The 22,971-nt window shown below is 39.1% G+C and overlaps 2 protein-coding genes and 1 pseudogene across 3 annotated transcripts in view; 2 read left to right on the top strand and 1 right to left on the bottom strand.

Annotated features, from left to right (window-relative positions):
• The window catches only part of KLHL15 (kelch like family member 15), a 39,835-nt gene extending 25,929 nt beyond the window's left edge, over positions 1-13,906 (top strand). Inside the window, exon 4 of the mRNA XM_080653605.1 lies at positions 8,663-13,906. Coding sequence (XP_080509731.1) covers positions 8,663-9,772 — 1,110 coding nt within the window. The 3' untranslated portion in view covers positions 9,773-13,906. The remainder of the gene's footprint in view (positions 1-8,662) is intronic.
• The window catches only part of APOO (apolipoprotein O), a 184,009-nt gene that overhangs the window by 25,489 nt on the left and 135,549 nt on the right, over positions 1-22,971 (top strand). The window lies entirely within an intron of this gene.
• LOC308239507 (large ribosomal subunit protein eL32-like) lies at positions 15,742-16,300 on the bottom strand (annotated as a pseudogene). Its single transcript has one exon. The product of its transcript is annotated as a large ribosomal subunit protein eL32-like (transcript).

The following is a 22,971-nucleotide window of genomic DNA, read 5'->3' as shown; positions in this document are numbered from 1 at the left end:
GTTGTGCACTTATTTAATTTCCAGTGATGCTCTATTACCATTGCACCAAAATTGGAAGGAACTTAGACTTTTAAGCACATTTTAGAAATTTATTTATTTTTAAAATATATTTTTATTGATTTCAGAGAGGAAGGGAGAGGGAGAGAAAGATAGAAACATCCGTGATGAGAGAGAAGCATCGATCAGCTGCCTCCTGCAGGCTCCACACTGGGGATTGAGCCCAAAACCTGGGCATGTGCCCTGACCAGGAATTGAACCGTGACCTTGGGGTTCTTAGGTCGATGCTCAACCATTGAGCCACACTGGCCAGGCTAAGCACATTTATTTATTTTTTAAAATAAATTTTTTTGATTTTTTACAGAGAGGAAGGGAGAGAGATAAGAGAGCTAGAAACATCAATGAGAGAGAAACATCGATCAGCTGCCTCCTGCACACCCACTACTGGGTATGTGCCCACAACCAAGGTACATGCCCTTGACTGGAATTGAACCTGGGACCCTTCAGTCTGCAGGCTGACGCTCTATCCACTGAGCCAAACCGGTCAGGGCAGCACATTTATTTTTGAATTAAATAGTTTTCACTTTATAGAAAAGTTGAAAGGCTAGAGAACTAACCAGATTGTGCTGAAACTTATTAGAACACTAGAGGCCCAGTGCACAGATTTGTGTGCCGATGGGGTCCCTCGGCCTGGCCTGCAGGGATAGGGCTGAAACTGGCTCTCCCAAGGAGGTCCTGGATTGCGAGAGGGTGGTTCTTTGTGACACCCCCCGGAATCAGGCTCCCTCCTCTCTGGTTCCAGGTGCGTCACCTGAGAACTGCAGCTGCCAAGTCACTGTAGCTCGGCAGCTCCTGTGTTGAGTGTCTGCCCCCTGGTGGTCAATGCATGTCATAACTACCAGTCGAATGGTTGGATGGTTGCTTAGGCTTTTTTATATATACTAGTAGCCCTGCGCATGAATCCGTGCGCCAGTAGGTCGCTGCTGCCCTCCTGTAGCTCCCCCCGCCCCCCCTTAGCTTGCTGCCCTGCCCCCTCCTGTAGCTCTCCGCTGCCCGCTTGTAGTTCGATGCCCCACCCTCCTGCAGATCCGTGATCCAGTCATTACTCGGTGATCCGGTCGTTATGCGGTTCGTTGTTAACGCCACAGGGTGTAATGGATAATTAGCATATCCCTCTCTTCTTATATAGGATAGATTATCCTGAGGGGTCTTCTCCCTTGTCCCCATTTACTATAGTCACTTGACTTCAAGTTTTTATTTAGACTCTGGCCTGCTAGGAGAAGAGAGGATGGGTAAGCCCTTGTTAAAATTTGATTCTACCATTTGGTATTTGACTACAATTAGAGTACTACTGAGAGGATTTGTACTTAGCAGGAACTGATTTTTTTATAGCCTTATCCCTGGTCATTAACTCTATTTTTCAGAACAGACATTAATTTACAGCAATTTAAACCTAACTTTTTTGTGCTTCAGTTCTGAACATGGTTTTATAAATAAACTTCTAATACCAGGTAGATGCTTTCACAATACAACATAAAAAGACTACTCCACATTTTACTAAGCATAAAAATTATATCAAACGTAGCTGTAGTTCCCAAAGATCTCATTTGCTTTACCACTAAAGCCCCATGATAGTAACTTCGTTGTTTCTGGATATTTCTTTTCAGAAGATTGGATTATGGAGAAGGGGTGATAAAACCCAGTCTTCCATATGACACGTTATACATTTCAAAAATTAGGTTAGCATTTTTGGAGTAGGAAGGGCCAAAGAGGTATCTGTTCATGCAACTGATTCCTTTCATGAAGGGAAATATCTAAACTGGATATTTGTTCATAGCCTAAGACCTGGGATCTTTTTTTAATGTTTTTTTATTTTATTTTTTAAAAATACGTTTTTTATTGATTTTTAGAGAGAGAGGAAGGGAAAGGGATAGAGAAATAGAAACATTGATGAGAAACATCATCGATTGGCTGCTTCCTGCACAGATGGCCCCTACTGGGGATGGAGCCTGCAACCCAGGCATGTGCCCTGACCAGGAATCCTGTTTCCGGGGCGATGCCCAACCACTGAGCACACCGGCCCGGCGGATTATGTAACATTTTGACAGTGAAGGTAGAGACATGGAATTTACATGAAGGTAGAGTCATTCTTTCCATATCTTTCTTTTTGAGAGCACCTGATATACAGATAGTTAACTATTATATGAGGAGTGAACGATGGCAGAAATGCTTTCTCTATGAAAAAATGAGCCACATGTTCCTTTTTGGATAGCTCCTTTCGTTAATGCATTTTGAACGATTCCATTCACATAGAAGGTTTTTAGCCCTCCCATCTTTTGTTTTGAAGCAGAGAATATCTGTAATTACTTTGTGCAGGATTATCAGAGAGGCATTAATTCTATGTTTCTATAATGAAAGAAGAAACTAGTTATGCTTATTGACATTGTGTGGTTTTAGAGGAAAGTTGCAGCAATACATAGCTCTGGGAAAAGGACAAGATAGACCCAGAACTTCTGACCTTGATGGGGAGAAGTAGGAGCTAAATTCCTTTGCTTAGATTTTTTATGGTATAAGCAGCTATCTCAAACGGTACAACTTCCTTTATCAGAGGCTTAGCGGTAGGACAGACTGGATACAGATATGTAGCTTCAGTTTGCACTTTAACATAGAGGTGAAGTGAATCTTGGAAACTCTTTGGAATCCAAGTTTCAAAGGAGCACAATGACTGAGTGGATAAGAGGAAAAGGGACCAGAAGATTGGGTATAAAATGAGAGAGGAAACTAACTTTGAGAAGCAGTTAAACTGACCCAGTTTGATGGGATCTGCAAGACCCTGGAGTTGGAAGGTGGAAGGCCATTACAGGCCATTCTCTTAGAGCTCGTGTGACACTGGAATCCCTCATTAGTGCTCCTGATATGTGGTCACACTTGGACTACCTCCAGTGGCAGGATGCTCACTGACTCTGGAGGTAGACAGTCCCTGACTTGAGAAAATGTGTACCCATACTTTTTATTAATGTAGCCCTCGTAGAAAAGCTAAATACAGGCCTATATGGAGTCTAAAAAGGGCAAGTCCCCAGCAGCTCACTGATGAATGTTATCCACGTATACATGTTTTCCCCTGCATGTACTGTGAACTGTGTAAAACAGTTTATTTTTGTTTTTTGAGAATATTCTATATACTTTTCTGCAGTTTATGTCATTTGACATTTTGAATGTCTGCATTAGTGCATATGGATTAACCTAATTCTTTTTAATGACTACTGCATATGGTGTATACCAGAGTTTATTCAACTGATGTGTTTTTTTTTAAAAATATATATATATATATATTTTAAAATATATTTTATTGATTTTTTACAGAGAGGAAGGGAAGGGATAGAGAGTTAGAAACATTGATGAGAGAGAAACATCAATCAGCTGCCTCCTGCACACTCCCTACTGGGGATGTGCCCGCAACCAAGGTACATGCCCTTGACCGGAATTGAACCTGGGACCCTTGAGTCCACAGGCCGACACTCTATCCACTGAGCCAAACCGGTTAGGGCTAAAAATATATTTTTTTATTGATTTCAGAGAGGAAGGGAGTGGGAAAGAGAGCTAGAAACATCAATGATGAGAGAGAATCATTGATCGGCTGCCTCCTGCATGCCCTTTGCTGGGGATCAAGCCCGCAACCCAGGCATGTGCCCTGACCGTGACCTCCTGGCTCATAGGTCAGTGCTCAACCACTGAGCCACACTGGCCTGGTCAACCAATGTCTTACTGATATATATTTGAGTTGTTCCTAGTTTTTGTGCTCTTAGAGATAATAATGCAATGAACATTCATTATCTTGACAGTTCTAAGTACAAAGCTTTTTTTTTTGGTACTGGCCAAACATCTTCCTCCTAACTTCTACTTATTGGTCGTAAAAACAGTTGCCATCTTCTTCAGACATGGTCTGTTTTGCCGATGTCTAAAGTTTAGTGATGGAACTGAACACTGTTTTAATTGTGGTTTCACCCGAATGGAGAACATGGGATTGTCTGTTATCTTATTATTTTTCTTAAATATGTTTTTTTTATTGATTTCAGAGAGAGGAAGGGAGAGGGAAAGAGGGATAGAAGTATCAATGATGAGAGAGAATCATTGATTGGTTGCCCCCTGCACGCTTCCTACTGGGGATCAAGCCTGCAACCCAGGCATGTGCCCTGACTGGGAATTGAACCATGACCTCTTGGTTCATAAGTTGACGCTCAACCACTGAGCTATACCGGCTGGACGGATTGTCTCTTTTTTGTGTGTGTGTGTTTTTTCCATGATTTTATTACCTCTTAAACCTATCATGTCACACATTGTTAGTTCATGTTGAGGATTGAGTCAGGTAAATCTTTACATTTGGAGTTTGTGGATCCCTGGAGTATCTGATAAAAGCTGTGGAGTTCTCACCACTTCACCCTACCCCCCAAATGCATTAACACAATTATTGTTGCAGTTCAGGTGGTTCTTGGGTCTTCAGTGTTTCTAATTTCTTTATGATTACTTTGCTGAAGTCATAGATTCTCTCATCCTCTATCAGTGCTGTTACATAGTCAAAAATTAAACCAGAGTGCTCACTTCGTCAGCACATATACTAAAATTGGAACGATAGAGAGAAGATTAGCATGGACCCTGTACAAGGATGACATGCAAATTAGTGAAGCGTTCCATATTTTTTAAAAAGAAAAAAAATTAAACCAGAAATGGTCAGTTTTGCATTTTTTAGTGAGGCTTCTAGTGTGCAGTCGTTTATTTGCAAGTGCTGGGTGTTTTTTTGTTTTTTTGTGTTTTTTTTTTTTTTTAAACAATCCAGGATCAGCCTCAAGCTAACCAGTCTGTAGTTGAGAAATCTGTCTGGCTTCTAGTCCTCTCCCGTTCTTCACGATTCCACACAGATTACAGAAAGCAATTAAGCAGCCTTATCTGTGAAGCCTCTCAGGATCCCAGGATGTGATTTGTGAGATCAAATGACTTGAACTCAGTGAGGATATCTAGCTGGTTTTTCTTTTTTTTCTCAGCCATCTTGGATTTAAGTTTCTTCTTAGTCATTGTATTTGATCTTCAGATTGGAAAGAATAAAACATTCTTAGCTGAGAATGGAAATAAAATAGGAGTAAGGCTGTTTGTCTTTGTTAATATTATATTAACCACCTCATCCAGGCGAGACCTCACTTTTTCCTCTACTTTTTACTTTAACCTCTAAACTACCATTTATTCAATATCTGGCACTTTATACAGTCACAATTCATTCAGAGGCTTTAGCCTTGTTCACAATTTTCTTACAGCTCCATTCCACTAATACTTATTTTATGTGCCTGTTTGTGTGTGTGTTTGCGCGCGTGTGTGTGTTTTTACCATCTGTTATAAGTAGTTTTTTAATATCTGAATTCCAGAAAGCTCTGTGCAGCACATTAGATTTTTAGGTACTTTATTATTTTCTTCCCCTTATGTAGTCAACATCATGCTTTTGAGAACCTCCAAGCTTTTGAGAGCCTTTACACAGTTTCTGATCTTGGAATTGATCCTAATTTTTCTTTGAAAAACTTGAAATCTGCCTATCCAATATGTGCATCATTCCCCTTCCTTTCTTGTTCTCCAAACAACACGGCTGCTGGCTGCTTTCTCCAAAGCTTCCTTCTACTGGTATGTTACTAATCATGTATTACTGGTGAGGATTAGATCCAAAGTAACAGTTTCTCTCATTTCTCCTCTACTTTCTGAAAGATTGAATTTTTACACAGACGGGAAGCACATCATCAGATGCATTGACTTAAGCTGAGTGACACTTCAACAGATGTACCCTGGTCAGTAAAAAAGCTAGTAACTGCTATTATTTTTTGTACAGTACCCTATGACAGACACCATACTAAGTCCTTTTCACTTATATTATCTTGCTTATCTCCTTTCTTAGGGTTATGAGGTGTAGGTACTATTGTTAATGGGCTTAAGGATGTTGAATTGCCTAAGATTGCACAGCTTGTGAGTGCCAAAGTCAGATATTTCCTAAATCAGATTTTTTTTTGTTTTGTTAATCCTCACCTGAGGGTATGTATTTTTTCCTATTGATTTTTAGAGAGAATGGAAGGAAGTGGGAGCAATAGAGAGAAACATCGATGTGGGAGAGACACATCGATTGGTTGCCTCCCACATACGCCCTGACCGGGGCCAGGGATCAAGCCTGCATCCGAGGTACATGCCCTTGACTAGAATCAAACTCCTGACTCTTCAGTCCCCGGGACAACCGTCTAACCAGTGAGAAAACCGGCTAGGGCCTAAATCAGACTCTTAATCACCATACTGGGCTGTTTGACATGGTGCTTAATTACTATGCTGGACAAGATTCTTATACTTCAAAACCTGTATAGCTCTCAGACCACTGGCTGTGCACAGTAGGCTTTTAAATATTTAATTGGAGGTTTGTTTCTTGTTGATTTCCAGGGTATTATTGCCTTTTAGCTCTTATAAATCAATAAGAAAATGATGAGAAAATGAGTGAGGCACACTGTTAGGCAATTCATAGAAGAAATGAATGGAAAATGAAAAAAAATATTCATTTTTACTAATCAAGTCTTTTGATGATTTTAGGAGATCCATTTTTTTTAAATTTTTTTTAAAAATATATTTTATTGATATTTTACAGAGAGGAAGGGAGAGGGATAGAGAGTTAGAAACATCGATGAGAGAGAAACATCGATCAGCTGCCTCCTGCACACCTCCTACTGGGGATGTGCCCGCAACAAAGGTACGTGCCCTTGATCGGAATCGAACCTGGGACCTCTCAGTCCGCAGGCCGACACTCTATCCACTGAGCCAAACCGGTTTCGGCAGGAGATCCATTTTTTTAAAACAAGTTTAAGGTTGTTGTTTTTTAAAATATATTTTGATTTCTTACAGAGAGGAAGGGAGAGGGATAGAGAGTTAGAAACATCGATCAGCTGCCTCCTGCACACCCCCTACTGGGGATGTGACCGCAACCAAGGTACATGCCCTTGATTGGAATCGAACCTGGGACCCTTCAGTCTGCAGGCCGACGCTCTATCCACTGAGCCAAACGAGTTAGGGCAGGAGATCCATTGTTAAAATGCAAGACTCTTGGTGCTCTCCTTCTCTGGAGCACCCTTGCCTTTCCTTTCCCCCTCTTGATCCCCCAGGTGCATTACTTTTGCCTTTGTCTTTTCCTCTTTTTCCTTTATAACTTGTTTTCTTAGCCCATTTCTTCTGTGGCTCACTTTTACTATCTCTGTAACTTTCTAAATAAACTTTCTCTTATAATTTGGAAAAAAAAATGGCAAGACTCTCTCATTTTATATAAATATGATACAGGCTTTTTCTGATTGGTTTTCAACTTCTTACCACTTTCATAAAGTACCCCCTTGGGTGTTTAAGGCCAGTTTGATAATCTTTTATATCTAAAGTTCTATAGCACTCACAGATATGCTGTACAGCTTCATACCTGTCAACTGCCTTATTTACTTACTGGTAAATATGTATTTGTTTTCATTTCCCCAAATATTTTTCTAAGTTCTCTGTGGAAACAGACCACACCTTATCCTTTAAAAATTTTTTTTTCCTTTATTGATTTTTAGAGAGGAAGGGAGAGGGATAGAGAGATAGAAACATCATCGATCGGCTGCCTGCTGCACGGCCCCTACTGGGGATCGAGCCCGCAACCTGGGCATGTGCCCTGAACCGGTGACCTCTTGGTTCATGGGTCAATGCTCAACCATTGAGCCATACCAGCCGGGCTTACTCTTATATTTTTAAATCTACCTGTAGCATTAGCACAATACTTAAAGTGTGCTTTATAAGATCTTAGTAATCATCTTAATTAGGTAGTTTTAACTTCAAAAATAAAACGAAAAAAAAAACTGACCTTTTCTTATCAACTGAATTCTTTTTTTTTAACTGAATTCTTAACTATAATAGTTGATGATACCAATTCTTTTTTTTTTTTAAATATGTTTTATTGATTTTTTACAGAGAGGAAGGGAGAGGGATAGAGAGTTAGAAACATCGATGAGAGAGAAACATCAATCAGCTGCCTCCTGCACACCCCCTACTTGGGATGTGCCCGCAACCAAGGTACATGCCCTTGACCGGAATCGAACCTGGGACCCTTCAGTCCACAGGCCGATGCTCTATCCACTGAGCCAAACCAGTCAGGGCAATGATACCAATTCTTTATGTAAAAAACCTACTGAGAATTTTGTATGTTTTTACTAACTCACTAATTTAATTCCCAAAATTTTTCAGTCATGGTGGTTCTTATATTGTTCCTTGTGGTTAAGAAAACCATGGTCATATTTTTCTCTGCTGTGACACCTCTATCAGTCCTCGTAGCCACCACTTGTAGCCTAGGACCTGACATATAATGGTGATTAATACATTTCAGAGGAATTTAGGTTGTGCCTGAAAAGTAACTTGTTTACTTTCAAAAGCTTGGAAATGTGCATAGGTTATTACAACTATAGATTGCAAAAAACAAATGTGATAAAAGCTTTAAAAAAAGTTTGTGATCTTAACAGGAAAAGCAATTTCAGTAAAGTAAGCCTAAAATCGTACACTAACCATTTTAGTGGGTTTTGATGTTTTATGTGCCATTGATGTTCTTTCTTTTGGTTAAATTTTATTACTTTTTTCTTAGGTTAAGACATCAGAATTTTACAGATACTCTCGACAGCTGCGCTATGAAGTTGAACAAGCATTGAATTACTTTCAGAACATTCACCATCAGCCTTTGTTGGACATGAAATCAAGCCGCATCCGCTCTGCCAAACCCCAAACTACAGTATTCCGAGGAATGATTGGACATAGCATGGTTAACAGTAAAATACTCCTCTTAAAGAAACCAAGAGTCTGGTGGGAACTAGAGGGCCCCCAAGTACCCCTGCGCCCGGACTGCCTTGCTATTATCAATAACTTTGTGTTCTTGTTGGGCGGGGAAGAACTGGGCCCAGATGGTGAATTCCATGCTTCTTCCAAAGTGTTCAGGTATGACCCCAGACACAACTCTTGGCTCCGGATGGCAGATATGTCTGTACCGCGTTCAGAATTTGCAGTTGGTGTTATTGGGAAGTTTATTTATGCTGTAGCAGGCAGAACCAGAGATGAGACTTTCTATTCAACTGAGAGATATGATATCATCAATGATAAATGGGAATTCGTGGATCCTTATCCAGTTAACAAATATGGACATGAAGGGACAGTGCTCAATAACAAGTTGTATATCACTGGTGGAATCACCTCATCATCCACCTCCAAGCAAGTGTGTGTTTTTGACCCCAGTAAAGAAGGGACCATAGAACAACGGACCAGAAGAACTCAAGTTGTTACCAACTGCTGGGAGAATAAGAGCAAGATGAATTACGCGAGATGCTTTCACAAGATGATCTCTTACAATGGCAAGCTTTATGTCTTCGGTGGTGTCTGTGTGATCTTGAGGGCCTCTTTTGAATCTCAGGGCTGCCCTTCCACAGAAGTGTACAACCCAGAGACTGACCAATGGACCATCTTGGCATCCATGCCAATTGGTAGAAGTGGCCATGGTGTGACTGTGCTGGACAAACAAATAATGGTTCTTGGAGGCCTTTGCTACAACGGTCATTACAGCGATTCCATTCTCACTTTTGATCCAGATGAAAACAAGTGGAAGGAAGATGAGTACCCACGGATGCCCTGCAAGCTGGATGGTTTACAAGTGTGCAACCTGCATTTTCCAGAATATATACTGGATGAGGTCAGACGTTGCAACTAATGACATCTTTCTCACTTCAAAGCCAAACAAAAAATTTGTTTGTGACAGAGTAGTTAATTGAAAACATATAAGAAAAACCTCACCAGTTTTACTATCAAAGCCATTGGTCTAATAGCATAAAAATTTTTCATTCTGTGCTAGCATCCGTTGTTTTCTTTTTTAGTGGCCTCAAACTCATGCAATAAGTTAGTTCTAAGCACTAGCTCTTGAAACTACTTCCTGAGTCAGTTTAATAGAATGATACACTTATCTGGGAAGCTGATTTTATGCTTTAAACATTTCTCTCAGATGTCACTGTAGGAGTCATGCATCTTCTAAGAGAAGACCTGATAAGTGTCACTTGTAATTTCTGTTCCTATCTTGATCTGAAATCTTTTTGAACATTTATTTCAGTCCGTTAGACCTTTTGGTTTTATTGTTTAAGTTTAAAACTCTTGCCCTTTTTTGCATGGCTTTTTGCTGAAAATGCAAAAATATAAATTTTCTACAAAGTTAACTTTTTATATTCAAAACACTATTTCTAAGCTGCCTTCTCTTATCTGCATTGTATTAGTGAAAGCGTACCCATACGTGCATACATCTTATGAATATATAAGGCACATCCTCTTTTATGCGTGGTTAGTATTCTATATTTTTAAGCTAGTGCACTTGCACACACACGGTTTGCCATACTTGTTGAATTTTAGATGTAATGTCTTTTCATGTATTAACATTTTTAGAAAGTTAAAATAACTGGAGTCCTCATTTGGTGTCAAAGTAGTCTATCTTCAGTCCATACTGATTCAGTAATATTTCAACTCCTCATATTCCTGAAACATGTATGGATTTCTGAAAACTAACATTTTATATTTTCAAAAGTATACATTAGTGTTCCTTATCGATGTATGTCTTCTTTTTGAACATGTTTTTCTTTGCAGTCTGTTTAACGTTGCCCTGTTTTTAGTGAGAATTGGAATGATATATGACAAGCCCTGGCCCTGCAGCGTGCAAGCACTTTTAAAGAGAATTTAGGTAATACCAGACTTCTAAATAAAGGCCCCTTAAAAGTAAGTGCAACTTCCATTCTTTACATTCAGTAAGGCTGCTGCATCTGTTATTGAATGGAAAGTAGCAACTTGTGGAAAATTTGAGCTCAGTTTTGACTTAGAGGTAAGGAATAGAATTATAATCTAACTGGTCATATCTATTTGTTTATTTAGTACAAAAAATTTAGCGGCACTGGGATATAAGCTCTCAGCTTTTGTTTGTTTTTTCTGAAAGCTACTAGCATGAAGGACAGTAACCTCAAAGAGAATGGATGGAGAATAACTGTTTAAAAGCATTTATAGTAAGTGTTTTAGGATTAGCCGCACCTTTCAACTCGAAGGAAAAACAAATGGTTGAAAAAGTTAAGAAGAATAACCAGGGAATGGTTCATTCATATTGATGCCATTTTTTCCCGAGTAGAGTCTATAGCTGATACAGATTAGATCTACACTGGCGAAACTTGCCAGATCTTAGGATATTGGTGCAATATTGCAATGCCTTCTGTATGGCTGTTGTATAAATTGTCTAGTTTCACTTTTTTTTTTTTTGCTGCTGCCACCACTGAACATGAGATAGAAGAGTGAAGTCATGGAAATGTGAAGACTTTTGTTTTGTTTTGCAGTTAAATGAGACAACTATTTTTTTAATACTCCAAAATTGGAGGTGTTTGGGTTTAAGAAACAATCAATCAGGTACACAAGTAGTTTTTGAAAAAGAAAAACATTGGCATAGGTTTTAGAAGTCAAATTAGTGTACTTTTGTATATGAGACTTAAATTTTTATTAGATGATTCTATCATATGCTTTCTGTTTTTAAAAATGAAACTCGATACCATTTTCGATGGTAATATTTTCATTTAAAAATCATTTCTACTCATTTTACTTTTGAAAGCTAGGATTAGCTAAGTCATTTAGTTATTTTTCTAATATATTAGCTGGTTTAGTGTTTTGTATGTTTGCTGCTTGCTTTATAGGAAATAACAATAATGTCTTCATTAATTTCCTCATTGTTGTCTTTTGCTGGAAAAGACCGAGACAGGGTACCCTTCATCAGGCTTTTACACTCCAGTGGTGGTTCTCTTTAATTGCTTAGATATGACTTCATAGCCCTAGTTAAGGTAAGATCTGGGCAAACAGTTGAAATTCTTGGTTTTCCATTCTAAAGTCAGAAGGCCAAGGTCAAAGCTCATGTTTTGGAAATTTTGTGAAATCGTAACTTGAAGTAACTTTGGGTTCAGCTTCACACTTAAGTCATGTCTGACCTGATGTTAGCTGTAATCAGTTTTAAGCTTTAAGAATAGTTGCTATTGCTTGGGTTCTTTATGAATGTATGAGAAAATTCTTCTGTTTATATGTAGAGCTAATTTAGGTTCTTTTAAATCCATGATAACTTACATTCCCTTTTCAAGTTATGGTTTAATTGCTGAAAGAGATTTATTTTTGTTATACTAAACTATGGAAAATTTTCATAGTTTTTTTTTCAAGTTTATTTTTTGAGTGCTTCATTTGGAACCATTTTTGTTTGTATACATTATATGTGTTCAAGATAGTAGTTCTTAAAAAATTCAGTAAGAGATTTGAAACTATTCAGTGCAACTGTTGTGATCTTTGTGTATTATTTTTCACTTTACATTTTAAATGCCAGACTTTACAAAAAATAGCTGATCTTCATTAGTTGCATCTTAATTAGAAATGTTTGTTCTCTTTCATGTCTTTGACCTAAGTTTTGACTTTAATCTGCTTAAAGAAAATTCTTGCACTACAACCTTTTCATAAAACTCAAGATTGTCTCATTGAAGGTTTTGTATTGGAAAAAATACTACTGGTTTTTTTTTTTTTAAAGCAAAGCTTAATTAATAGAATTATTAGCTTTTGAGACAGCTTTCTCTGTGTCCTCATTACTCTGCTCTGTGTGAGTGTTACTATAATTTGTGAAATATTGACTGAGCCCTTCACTTACCTTTTCTAAAGCAGCACCTTTGGACACCTCATTCTGGGAAGCCTGCTCGAGTCATAGTAAAGGACACACATTTGTATGGGGAGAAGTAAAAATGGAGAGTTTTGTCTTAATTACAAGAAACTAAGCTTTAAAATATTTTATAACAAATTATTTGAGCTGCATAATCTAAACATGTCAAACGTTCAGTGGGACTATTTTTATATATGTATATGTGGTTGTAGGTCATAACATTTCAGTTTATAATATAAATTGTTATTTCAGTTTATAAGCTATCTCTCAAAAAAGGCTAGCTCTTTTGAGAATACATAATTTAAAGTTTTAGATTGAAGTGAAACACAACATAGATAATAGTGAAATTAGATATAATTGAGGGCTATTATAGCAGTAAAACTGCTAGTGCCATTTTTTGTTTGCCTATTATACATTTTTTGATTTTTTTGTTTTCTTTGTACTCTGAACATTTTTAGGGATCATACATTTGTTCGATTAGATTAGAGTTGGTTTGGGAATAAATATCTTCTAAAAAGAGATTTATCTTAAAAACAAAAGTCCTGGAAAATTAGTTTATTGAGAGTTTATAAAGTCAAATACTCAATAGACATAGAACGGAATAAGTAAACTCATGGAAGTCAGATCCTTTCAGTATATCAGTATAACTTCAATATTACACAAGTAACACTAAAGAGAATACCATCAGGTTGGTTTGTTCCCCTTGATATTCTTGGATTTTCTTTTTACATCTTTGGGAACAACTGCATTAAAAAATTTTGTTCATCAGTATACCAGTAAGGATTAGGAGTTTGCTTTCTGAAGGAATGTTCCTGTGAGGTGGTTGGAGAGATTATTTTCTACCTAACTTGTATATGCCCTATACCTCTTGGGCATACTTTGTCTATTAGAAAAATATTTTGACCTTTAGGTACATTTTGGGCCAACAGTCAAATAATCCTAGGACAGATTAAAAAATCTTAGAATAATTTAAGGTTTGCCTTTTATACCTGTTTTGAAAGCCTTTACATTTTTGTCAGGTAATTTTTCCCAAGCCGTGAATATAATCTATTCAAACATGTTTATGCTATCCATTCTGTTTTTAAATTGAAAAAAATGTTAAAAGTGTTTATGAAGAAAAGTTTAAATAAAATATTTTTCATCTTTAAAACATACTTCTTTATCTCTTATTTACTATCTTTAATCCATCACTGTCAGAGTCACTCATGACTTGATTAGCATTTCCATTTTGTTTTCCTTCAACGTGCCAAGGAAGTGCCACAAAAATGTGATCTGTACTGATGCTTTCAGCCACGGATTCAAATGAGAGCATTAGAGTGAATTATTTACACTTACATACTATGGAAATTTTATAATGAAGCCAAGTAATTAAAGTTCCACTAACACAGAGTTTTGTAGAGTGGAAATACAGAATTGAGAGAAAGCATTTGCAAGCCTCAAGCCTTAGTTTGGTAATTTATAGGTTTCCTTTAGCATTTTTGATTCATTGTTCTTATAAAGGCATTTCTAAAAATAGGAAATAGGCAGGAATGAATCTGCTGTATCACAAGCACTTGGATTTACATAGGCCAGCGTGTGCCTCCTTTAAAATGGACTCCCGAGACACCTCAGCAGGATTCCCTGGATCCTGGCCTCAAGCTACCTCTCCAGTCTCCCCCTCTGTCACTTCCTACATACACTCCATTACGTTGTGATCTTTGTGTGTGAATTTCCAGTCTCAAATTACTTGCTTTCTTTCCCTTTCCCTGCTTCCAAAATGCACTTCTTTTTCAAAGCCCAACTCAAAAGCTTTCCTCCCCTCTTGCAACCTGTTCTCTCTCATTGAATTAATTGCTTCTTCTACACTCAATACATTTATAGTTCTTATTTCATTTTGCATAATAGCTGGGTATAATTCATTCTCCACACCTAGATCATAGTCTCTTTGGAAGAAAGGACCTTTTTTATTCCTCTTTGTACCCTCATATCTAGCATGACACGTTTTTTACACAATAGGCACGGAATTCTAAATGTTTATTGCAGCATGTGACAAATTCCATGTGAGTTCCAGGCAGATGCTATAAGCATCTGGAAGAGGGAGATACTAATATTAGTTTCCTAGGGGTTTTGTCTCTGCTTCCTTCTCTGTCTACTCACTCCTTGTCCAGTCTCATCCACACTGTGGCTTCACCTACAACTTTTATTTATTTTTTTTATTATGCAGTTTATTCTGACTTGCTTTTTCATTTTATTATTTTTTTTAAATTTCTTTATTGATTAAGGTATTACGTATTTGTCTTTATCCCCCCATTACCTTTTCACCTACAACTTTTATTCTGCTACCTGCCAAATCTTTATTTCTCAACTCAGAGTTCCAACAATCGAACATTTCCCACATGTTTTATTGGAATTTCAAACTGAACAAGTGTAAACCTGAATACATTATCTCCTTCCAAAACCCCTGCCCCTTGTCCTGTATTTCCTGTATTATGATGTAGTTCTGCCATTGCCTGGGACTATTCAAGTTGAAACCTGGCAATTGTGTACTAATGCCTCTTTCCCCCTTCACCTCAACATCTTGGTTCATCCAGTCTTATCAGTTTAAGCCCTAACTTGCCATCCCCTCTCCATTCATACTTCCCTCATTCAGGTCCTTGTCATTCTTGCTGGCCTCTGGGAGTTTTCTTTCTGATCTACCTCCACATTTCATTTTCTCCACTGCTGCCAGAGGGAGCTTTCAAAACATAAGTCATATCCTGGGATTCAACAGCCTTTAATAAGCTCCCTTAATCTTGAGAATAAGATCCAAACTTTCTAGCCTGCCACAAAAGGTCCTTCATGTTTTACTCGCTTTGTACCTATTCAGTCTCTTTTATCCCATATTCTAGCGATGCAAGCTCCTTGGAGTTCCCTGAATACACCACATCTTCTCTAGCCTTTCTGCCTTTGTACGTGCCCTTCCCATCTTCCTTTCCTGGCTAAGCCTTTCTTGGCCTTCAAGAACCAGCCTGGGCATTGTAGCCTCTGTCAAGTCTTTTTTTTTTGGAGGGGGGGAAGAATTTTATGATTTTATTAATACAAATACAATGTGTATGCAATCTATTCATTTTTTCACTACGCAGCCTGGCATTGGGATTGGTGACTGATGGCCAACTGGGCTGCTCTTTCCACAATGGCTTTGTGGTTCTTTGGGGAGACGTTGTGAGCAATCTCAGCACAGTGAGATTTGTTGCACATCAAGCAGCGCTCCAAGCTGTTGTGGACGTTGTGGACCAGAAACTTCTGAAAGCCACTGGGCAGCATGTGCTTTGTTTTCTTGTTGCTCCCATAGCCAATGTTGGGCATCAAGATCTGGCCCTTGAATCTTCTGCGCACCCTATTGTCAGTGCCTCTAGGTTTCCACCAGTTCCGCTTAATTTTGACATATCGGACTGACTGGTGCTGGCTGAACTTCTTGGCCCTCTTTTTTACTGTCTTGGGTTTCATGAGTGGTCTGAGGGCAGCCATGGTGCCGAGTAGGAGATGGCTGCTACCATCATAGGCAATGCCGAGGAAGAGACTTGATCAAGTCTTTGGGCCTGATTAATTATGCCCTTGATCTTACCATAGTACCTTGTGGATACTTAGACCCCCACCTCCTCTGACACTTGATTTCTCTATCCCACCTTTTACTGTACTCTTTGAGGGCAGATACTGTGTCTTTTTATCTTGATTTTCCGTCTGGCACATGGCAAATCCTCCTTAATAAAAATAGAACCCAGAAACTTGGAAGGTCACCAATGAAATGCTTCTGGTGAGGAGGGGCAGCTGTATTAGAGAGCTTGATTGCCTGCCAACATTGACCTCCCTGAGGAATTCCCTCCGTTCATTTTCACTGCCACTGCTCCCCCATCTGGAAGGTTGATGCATATAGCTATTCCAGTTGTCAACAGATACTTCTTCCCTCAACATCTCAGTATTTCTGAACCAGGCTGAAAATTTCAAGTGAAATAGACCAAAAGCAAATCATTAATCCCATGAAAGGCTCTGTGACAGAAAAAAATGTTCAGTGGTCACAATAATCTTAAACACTACATAAAATTTATTTTTCTTAGAGAATCTCAACAAACAGCATATTAAAGTCTCTGAGAAATCCTGATGTTAACTTATTTTGATGTTGTTTAGCTCAGTGTAAACCAAACATTTGACCACTGAGCTCTTTTTGACATTGAATGTACACTGAGTAGCCAGATTATTATCTCTGAACGCATAATAATCTGGCCACTCAGTGTATATCCTATATAATAAAAGGCTAATATGCAAATTGTCCCCTCGACCAGGAGTTTGACCAGCAGGCAGGCCGGCCAACTGCCCATGTCCCCTCCCCCTGGCCAGGCTGGCCAGACCCCACCCATGCACGAATTCGTGCACCGGGCCTCTAATATATACACACACACACACACACACACACTGAGTGGCTAGATTATTATGCGTTCAGAAGTCATCATAATCTGCCCACTCAGTGTATATGATCCATGAATGTTCTTGAAAAAGCCAGGCTAAGGAGTAAGTAAAAGAATAGAAGGACCACTCATTCAGATACTCTCGTCTACAAAATAGGACTGCCTCCTGTAGGGCCAGTTAGTTTCCAGGCTGAAGTCAACATTTAGCCAAGTTGACATTACCCTGGGGTTTTCACATACCAAGGAAGGTATCACCTTCTCATCTTCGGAGTTGGATGAATTTGTACAATTATTTGTACAACTTGTATAGTTTAAGGAGCAGGACTTGCAAAATGGCCACGATTTCCAGCAAATCCTCTCCCTAAAAAGCAATGATAAAACTGAGCAAACTTGTAAAAAAATGTAAACTGAACATTGACCATAGGCATACAAATTGAGAAGCATTTATTCAAGAAAATGTACTATCCTATATAATAAAAGTAATGTGCTCTAAGTGTCCGACCAATCGGTTGACCGGTCGACTGCTCGACCAGTTGCTATCATGCACACTGACCACCAGGGGGCAGGCGCTCCAACCAGTAGGTTAGCTTGCTGCTGGGGTCCAGCTGAGCGGGACTGGGGGAGAGGGCCAGACATGCCCTGGAGCCCTCCCTGTGGTCCCTCCCTGGCCGGCCAACCTCCTGCAGTCCCTCTCTGGCTGGCCAGCCCCAATTGGCCCCGATCCCCAGCCAGGCTGAGGGACCCCACCCATGCACAAATTTGTGCACCGGGCCTCTAGTACCTCAGTAAGAACCATGGGAGTCTCTGATTTTTGCCTGGGGCTATTCCCATCCCAACTCTCCTTACCCTGGCTCTATGGCACGGAAGTTCTTCCAGGGCCATTGCAGGCATCTATCTTTATTTGGAGTGTAGTGTGGAGAATCCCATATGTCACTGTGGTGACACTGCAGCTAGCCTGAGGCATCAACAGTGATTGTGGCCCTAGCTGGATTGGCTCAGTGGATAGAGCGTCGGCCTGCGGACTGAAGGTTCCCAGGTTCTATTCCGGTCAAGGGTATTAAAAAAAATAGTGATTGTGTTTAGTAATAGATTGGCAGACCAGCCAGAAATTTAATAGGAGATCTTGGGAATGAGATAACCTACTTTACCCCTGGGGGTCCAAAAGTATGTGCTCATGGACAAGGCTGTGTGCACCTACGGGGAAACGTAAGAGCTAAGAGGCCGTGGTAAGGTACTTGCCCCTGGCTGGATGTGAGGCCTTGCAAACACATAATATCAGGAATAGACTTGGAAACTGAACTTTGAATTTATTCCCCAGGTCACATAGATTTATCAGCAAAGAGCAGAAGGAAGCCTTACTGCTTCAAGGTGTTATGTGTAACTTCTGCCAATCACTGGCTGACCACTAAGCTATGCTGACTCAGTTGTTGCCTTGGAATTTTTAAAAACAAGCTGATCAGAGATATCAGTGGCCATCCACTAGGGTGGGGGAGAGGGGAAGTGAGTGGAGAATAAACTGCACAGAATTCCTTCAGGAAACTCACTAAACAAGCATCCCACACCAAAAAATAGCAAAAACCACACAGAATGTACACTTGCTACAATATAGCATAAAAAAATGTCGTTTCAAAAAAAAATTATGAGACAAGCAAAGAAATAGGAAAATGTGATCCATACCCAGAAAAATAAGGACTAAATAGAAAACTGTCTCTGAGGGATCAGAGTGTTATGGAGAGCAGAATAATTATAGTTTTGTATCCTGTATTTCACAAGTCATTTCAATTTCTTTGAAAAAATATAAAAGTGAATTGATTGTGATTCACTTTAAAAAAGTATTTTTATTGATTTTTTTTGTTAATCCTCATTCGAGGATATTTTTCCCATTGGTTTTAGAGAGCGTGGAAGGGAGGGAGGGAGAGAGAGAAACATTAATATGAGAGAGAGACATCAATTGGTTGCCTCCCACATGCACCTAAACAACCGATAATCAAGCCCACAACTGAACTGGCAACCTTTCAGTGCAGAGGACAACACCCAACCAAGAGCCACACCAGCCAGGGCTGAAAATAATATCTTGAATAATTGCTTAGTGTTCCATAATATGGCTACATCATAATTAAACATGGTCCTACTGTGAGGCATAACTACATTTTTAAAGTAGTTCATTTATTTTAAAGTCACATGACAAATATTGCTAGTTTAAGCTTCAGGAAAGTTGTATAATATCAGACCCACATCAGCAGTGAGTCTAATTTGTCACCACACCCTATCCAAAGTTGTATTTTCATTTTTATTTGTTTGATTTTAGTGAGTGTTGAGTAATTTTTTTTATTTTTTTTTTGTAACAATGATTTTTTAAAAATATATTTTATTGATTTTTTACAAAGAGGAAGGAAGAGGGATAGAGAGTTAGAAACATCAATGAGAGAGAAACATCGATCAGCTGCCTCTTGCACACCTCCCACTGGGGATGTGCCCGCAACCAAGTTACGTGCCCTTGACCGGAATCGAACCTGGGACCTTTCCGTCCGCAAGCTGATGCTCTATCCACTGAGCCAAACCGGTTTTGGCGAGTGTTGAGTAATTTTTCATGTCTATTTGCCAATATGTTCTATGAATTCCTGTTCGTGTCATTTATGCATTTTCAATGATATTTTAGTGTTTTATTATGGATTTGGAAGGATTCCTCATCAACTGTATGTGCTACACTTGACCATACTATCCCAAACTAAGTATCTTTAATATTGGGTCAATTTTTAAAAACCATATAAATTTCATTAAATGTGGAAAGCGAATGAAACAATTTAGAGAAAACAAAGGGATGGGAATTATTCTGATGGAGCAAAATGATTAATAATCACATATATTTAAGAGTTAGGCACAGCTGATAAAGATACTGAGAAAGGTATGGTATACATTATAGGGTCAAAAGAATCCCTAATCAAAAGTTAACAGCATTCTCCTTAGACCTGGGGTATGAGAGGTTTCTCTAATGGAAACGTGCGTTCAAACGTTTATTGAATACCTGCCTTGTGTACTAGTGGGAGTGAAGTTAGATGGGAGTGAAAAAAAAAAAAGACCCATCTGCTCTCAATCTAATGAGGAATCATAAGTAACTAAAAATCACTGAAGGCAAGAAATAAAAATAAAGAAGACAAGAAATAAAGGAAAAAGCAGGGTGCTGCAGGTGCTCTGAAAGTTACAATTACCATTGATGACAATCAGGAAAAGGTTCATGGAAGAATTGGCATTTCTACTTGGTCATGGACATTAAGCAGGATTTTTCTATAGAAAAGGGTTCTCAAGAAGGGATGTGCAAAAAAGCGCAGGAGGTTCTGACCCAGGCATGCACACAGATCCAATCTGTCTGTCTTCCATTCAAGCGGATTCTAGCACTGGTGGAAATAATCAACATAACAGCACCTAGTAACATTTTTTATGAATGAAAAAAATAGGTGGAGACCCATTTTAGCTCATTAAAAAATTTATGTAAAATACAGACCATGGAAAATTTAGACTCCATAAAAACAACAGTAAAACTGACAGTGGCAAAAACTTTATACAATTAAACTTGTAGTCTTGGGCTCCCTGGAAGTTGACTCCAAAATGAGAATGAAAGTGTAATTTTTTACTTATATTTATTTATTTTTTTATTGTTTATTCACATTATTACTGATGCCTCCCATCCCCCCTTCTGTTTTGCCCACCTCTACTCAGCCCCCACCGCCCCCCCCCCTCCCCTAGGCTTCACACTGTTGTCTTTGTCCATGGGCTAGGCATATATGTTCTTTGGCTAATCTTTTCACCCTTTTTAAAAAAATGATTCCAGAGAGGAAGGAGGGGGAAGAGAGAGTGAGAGAGAAACATCAATGATGAGAGAGAATCATTGATCCATTGATCAGCTGCCTCCTATACACCTCCTACTGGGGATCAATCCCAAAACCCAGCATATGCCCTGACCAGGAATCGAACCGTGACCTCCTGGTTCATGGATCGACGCTCAACCACTGAGCCACGCCAGCCAGGCTATAGTTTTAATTTGCATCTCTCTGATGATTAGTGATGAGCATTTATTTTTTCATGTCTATTGGCCATCTGCATGTCCTCTTTGGAGAAGTGTCTATTTAGGCCCTTTGAGAATTTAATCTATTTGAGAGGTCATTCCAGAAAGCATCAGCAGGGACTGGGGGACTGGGATGAGCCAGTAAAGGTACATCATCAAGCAGTTTTCTACTGGGGGCGAATGGGTTCAATCTCTTCTCCACAGACAACTGGGGGGAAAAGGTGTAGAACATACCTCAGAGTAATCCCACCAGAGGACGAGGAAGCTGGAGTATTTATCCTCCAACTGCCATCTATCATGGGCACATTAGCTCCCAGCATTTCAGGGTGACCAGTCTGAAAGTCCAGGGTTGGGGCGGGAGTTGCAGGTTTTTGCATTCAGAAGCCAAAACCACCATTCTTGTGTACTGAAGAGTGAGTGTCAATGGGGCATGGGTGGGCCACCACCGCTACCTGCTACATTTGTTATTGACACAAAACTTTCGGAAGAGCCCTGGTCAGTTTGGCTCAGTAGTTGAAGCATCGGCCCTCGGACTGAAGGGTCATGGGTTCGATTCCCAGTCAAGGGCATGTACCTCAGTTGCAGGTTTGATCCCCGGCTCTGGTCATGTTCAGGAGGCAACCAGTTGATATGTCTCTCTCATATCGATGTTTCTTTCTCTCTCTTTCTCTCTCTCCCCCCCTCCCCCCCTCCTTCCTTTCACTCTCCCAAAAAAGAAATGGAAAAAATGTTTCTGGGTGGGGATAAAAAAAATCCCCGTGTATTCAAAATTATCTGAAGAATCACATCTTTATAAAATGTAGGCCCACAAAATTTGCACCACAGGAAATTGGTACACATAATGGCCATAAAAGTAAACTCACTTGTAAGAGGTTAACATTTTTAAAAATTTATTTGGATAAAATTTAAAACAAGTTTTCATAGTGATATTTTTATGAATAAACATTTTCCAGATGAAAATCATTTCAGCAATTCTTAATGCTTTCACAAGAATAGTAAGAATAGTTACATGGATGTAAAGTACAACATAGGAAATATAATCAACTAGAGGCCTGGAGGACGAAATTCGTGCATAGGTAGGGTCCAAAGCCTGGCCTGCAATCAGGGCTGATCTTCCCTGGCTGCCGGCAGCTGGCCCTGCCCCCTGCCACTGCAGCCATCGGTCACCCTCTGTGTGTGGGATGACCGGCGGGGTGATTGGGGCCTGGGAGCTGGGGGCAGCTCCTGTGTTGAGTGTCTGGCTCCTGGTGGTCAGTGCACATCATAGCCGACTGGTTGTTCTGCTGTCTGGTCAATTTGCATATTATGCTTTTATATATATAGATATATTGCAATAACTATGTATGGGGTCGGTTGGGTTCTGGCAATATCAGTGGGAACACTTTGTAAAGCATAGGATTGTGTAATCACTATGCTGTACACCCAAAACTACTACAAAATAATACTGAAAGTAATTGAAAAATAAAAATTATAAAAGCAAACAAAAATAATTTCAATAAAATAAAAGCCAATAAAAATACTAGAAACATTGCACTGGGTGCAAAAGAAAAATATCCCTGCGCTTTCTGTCTGTCTTTGTGGCTGCCCAGATTGAATAAGGGACTACATTTGCAAAAAAAAAAAAAAAAAAAAAAAAAAAAAAAAAATATATATATATATATATATATATATATATATATATATATATATATATATATATATATATATACTAGAAACATTTA

The sequence above is a fragment of the Plecotus auritus genome, assembly GCF_963455305.1.
Source record: "Plecotus auritus genome assembly, chromosome: X".
Classification (NCBI taxonomy): Eukaryota; Metazoa; Chordata; class Mammalia; order Chiroptera; family Vespertilionidae; genus Plecotus; species Plecotus auritus.
The sequence above is the reverse complement of the archived record's forward strand: the minus strand, read 5'-3'. Positions and strand labels throughout refer to the sequence as shown.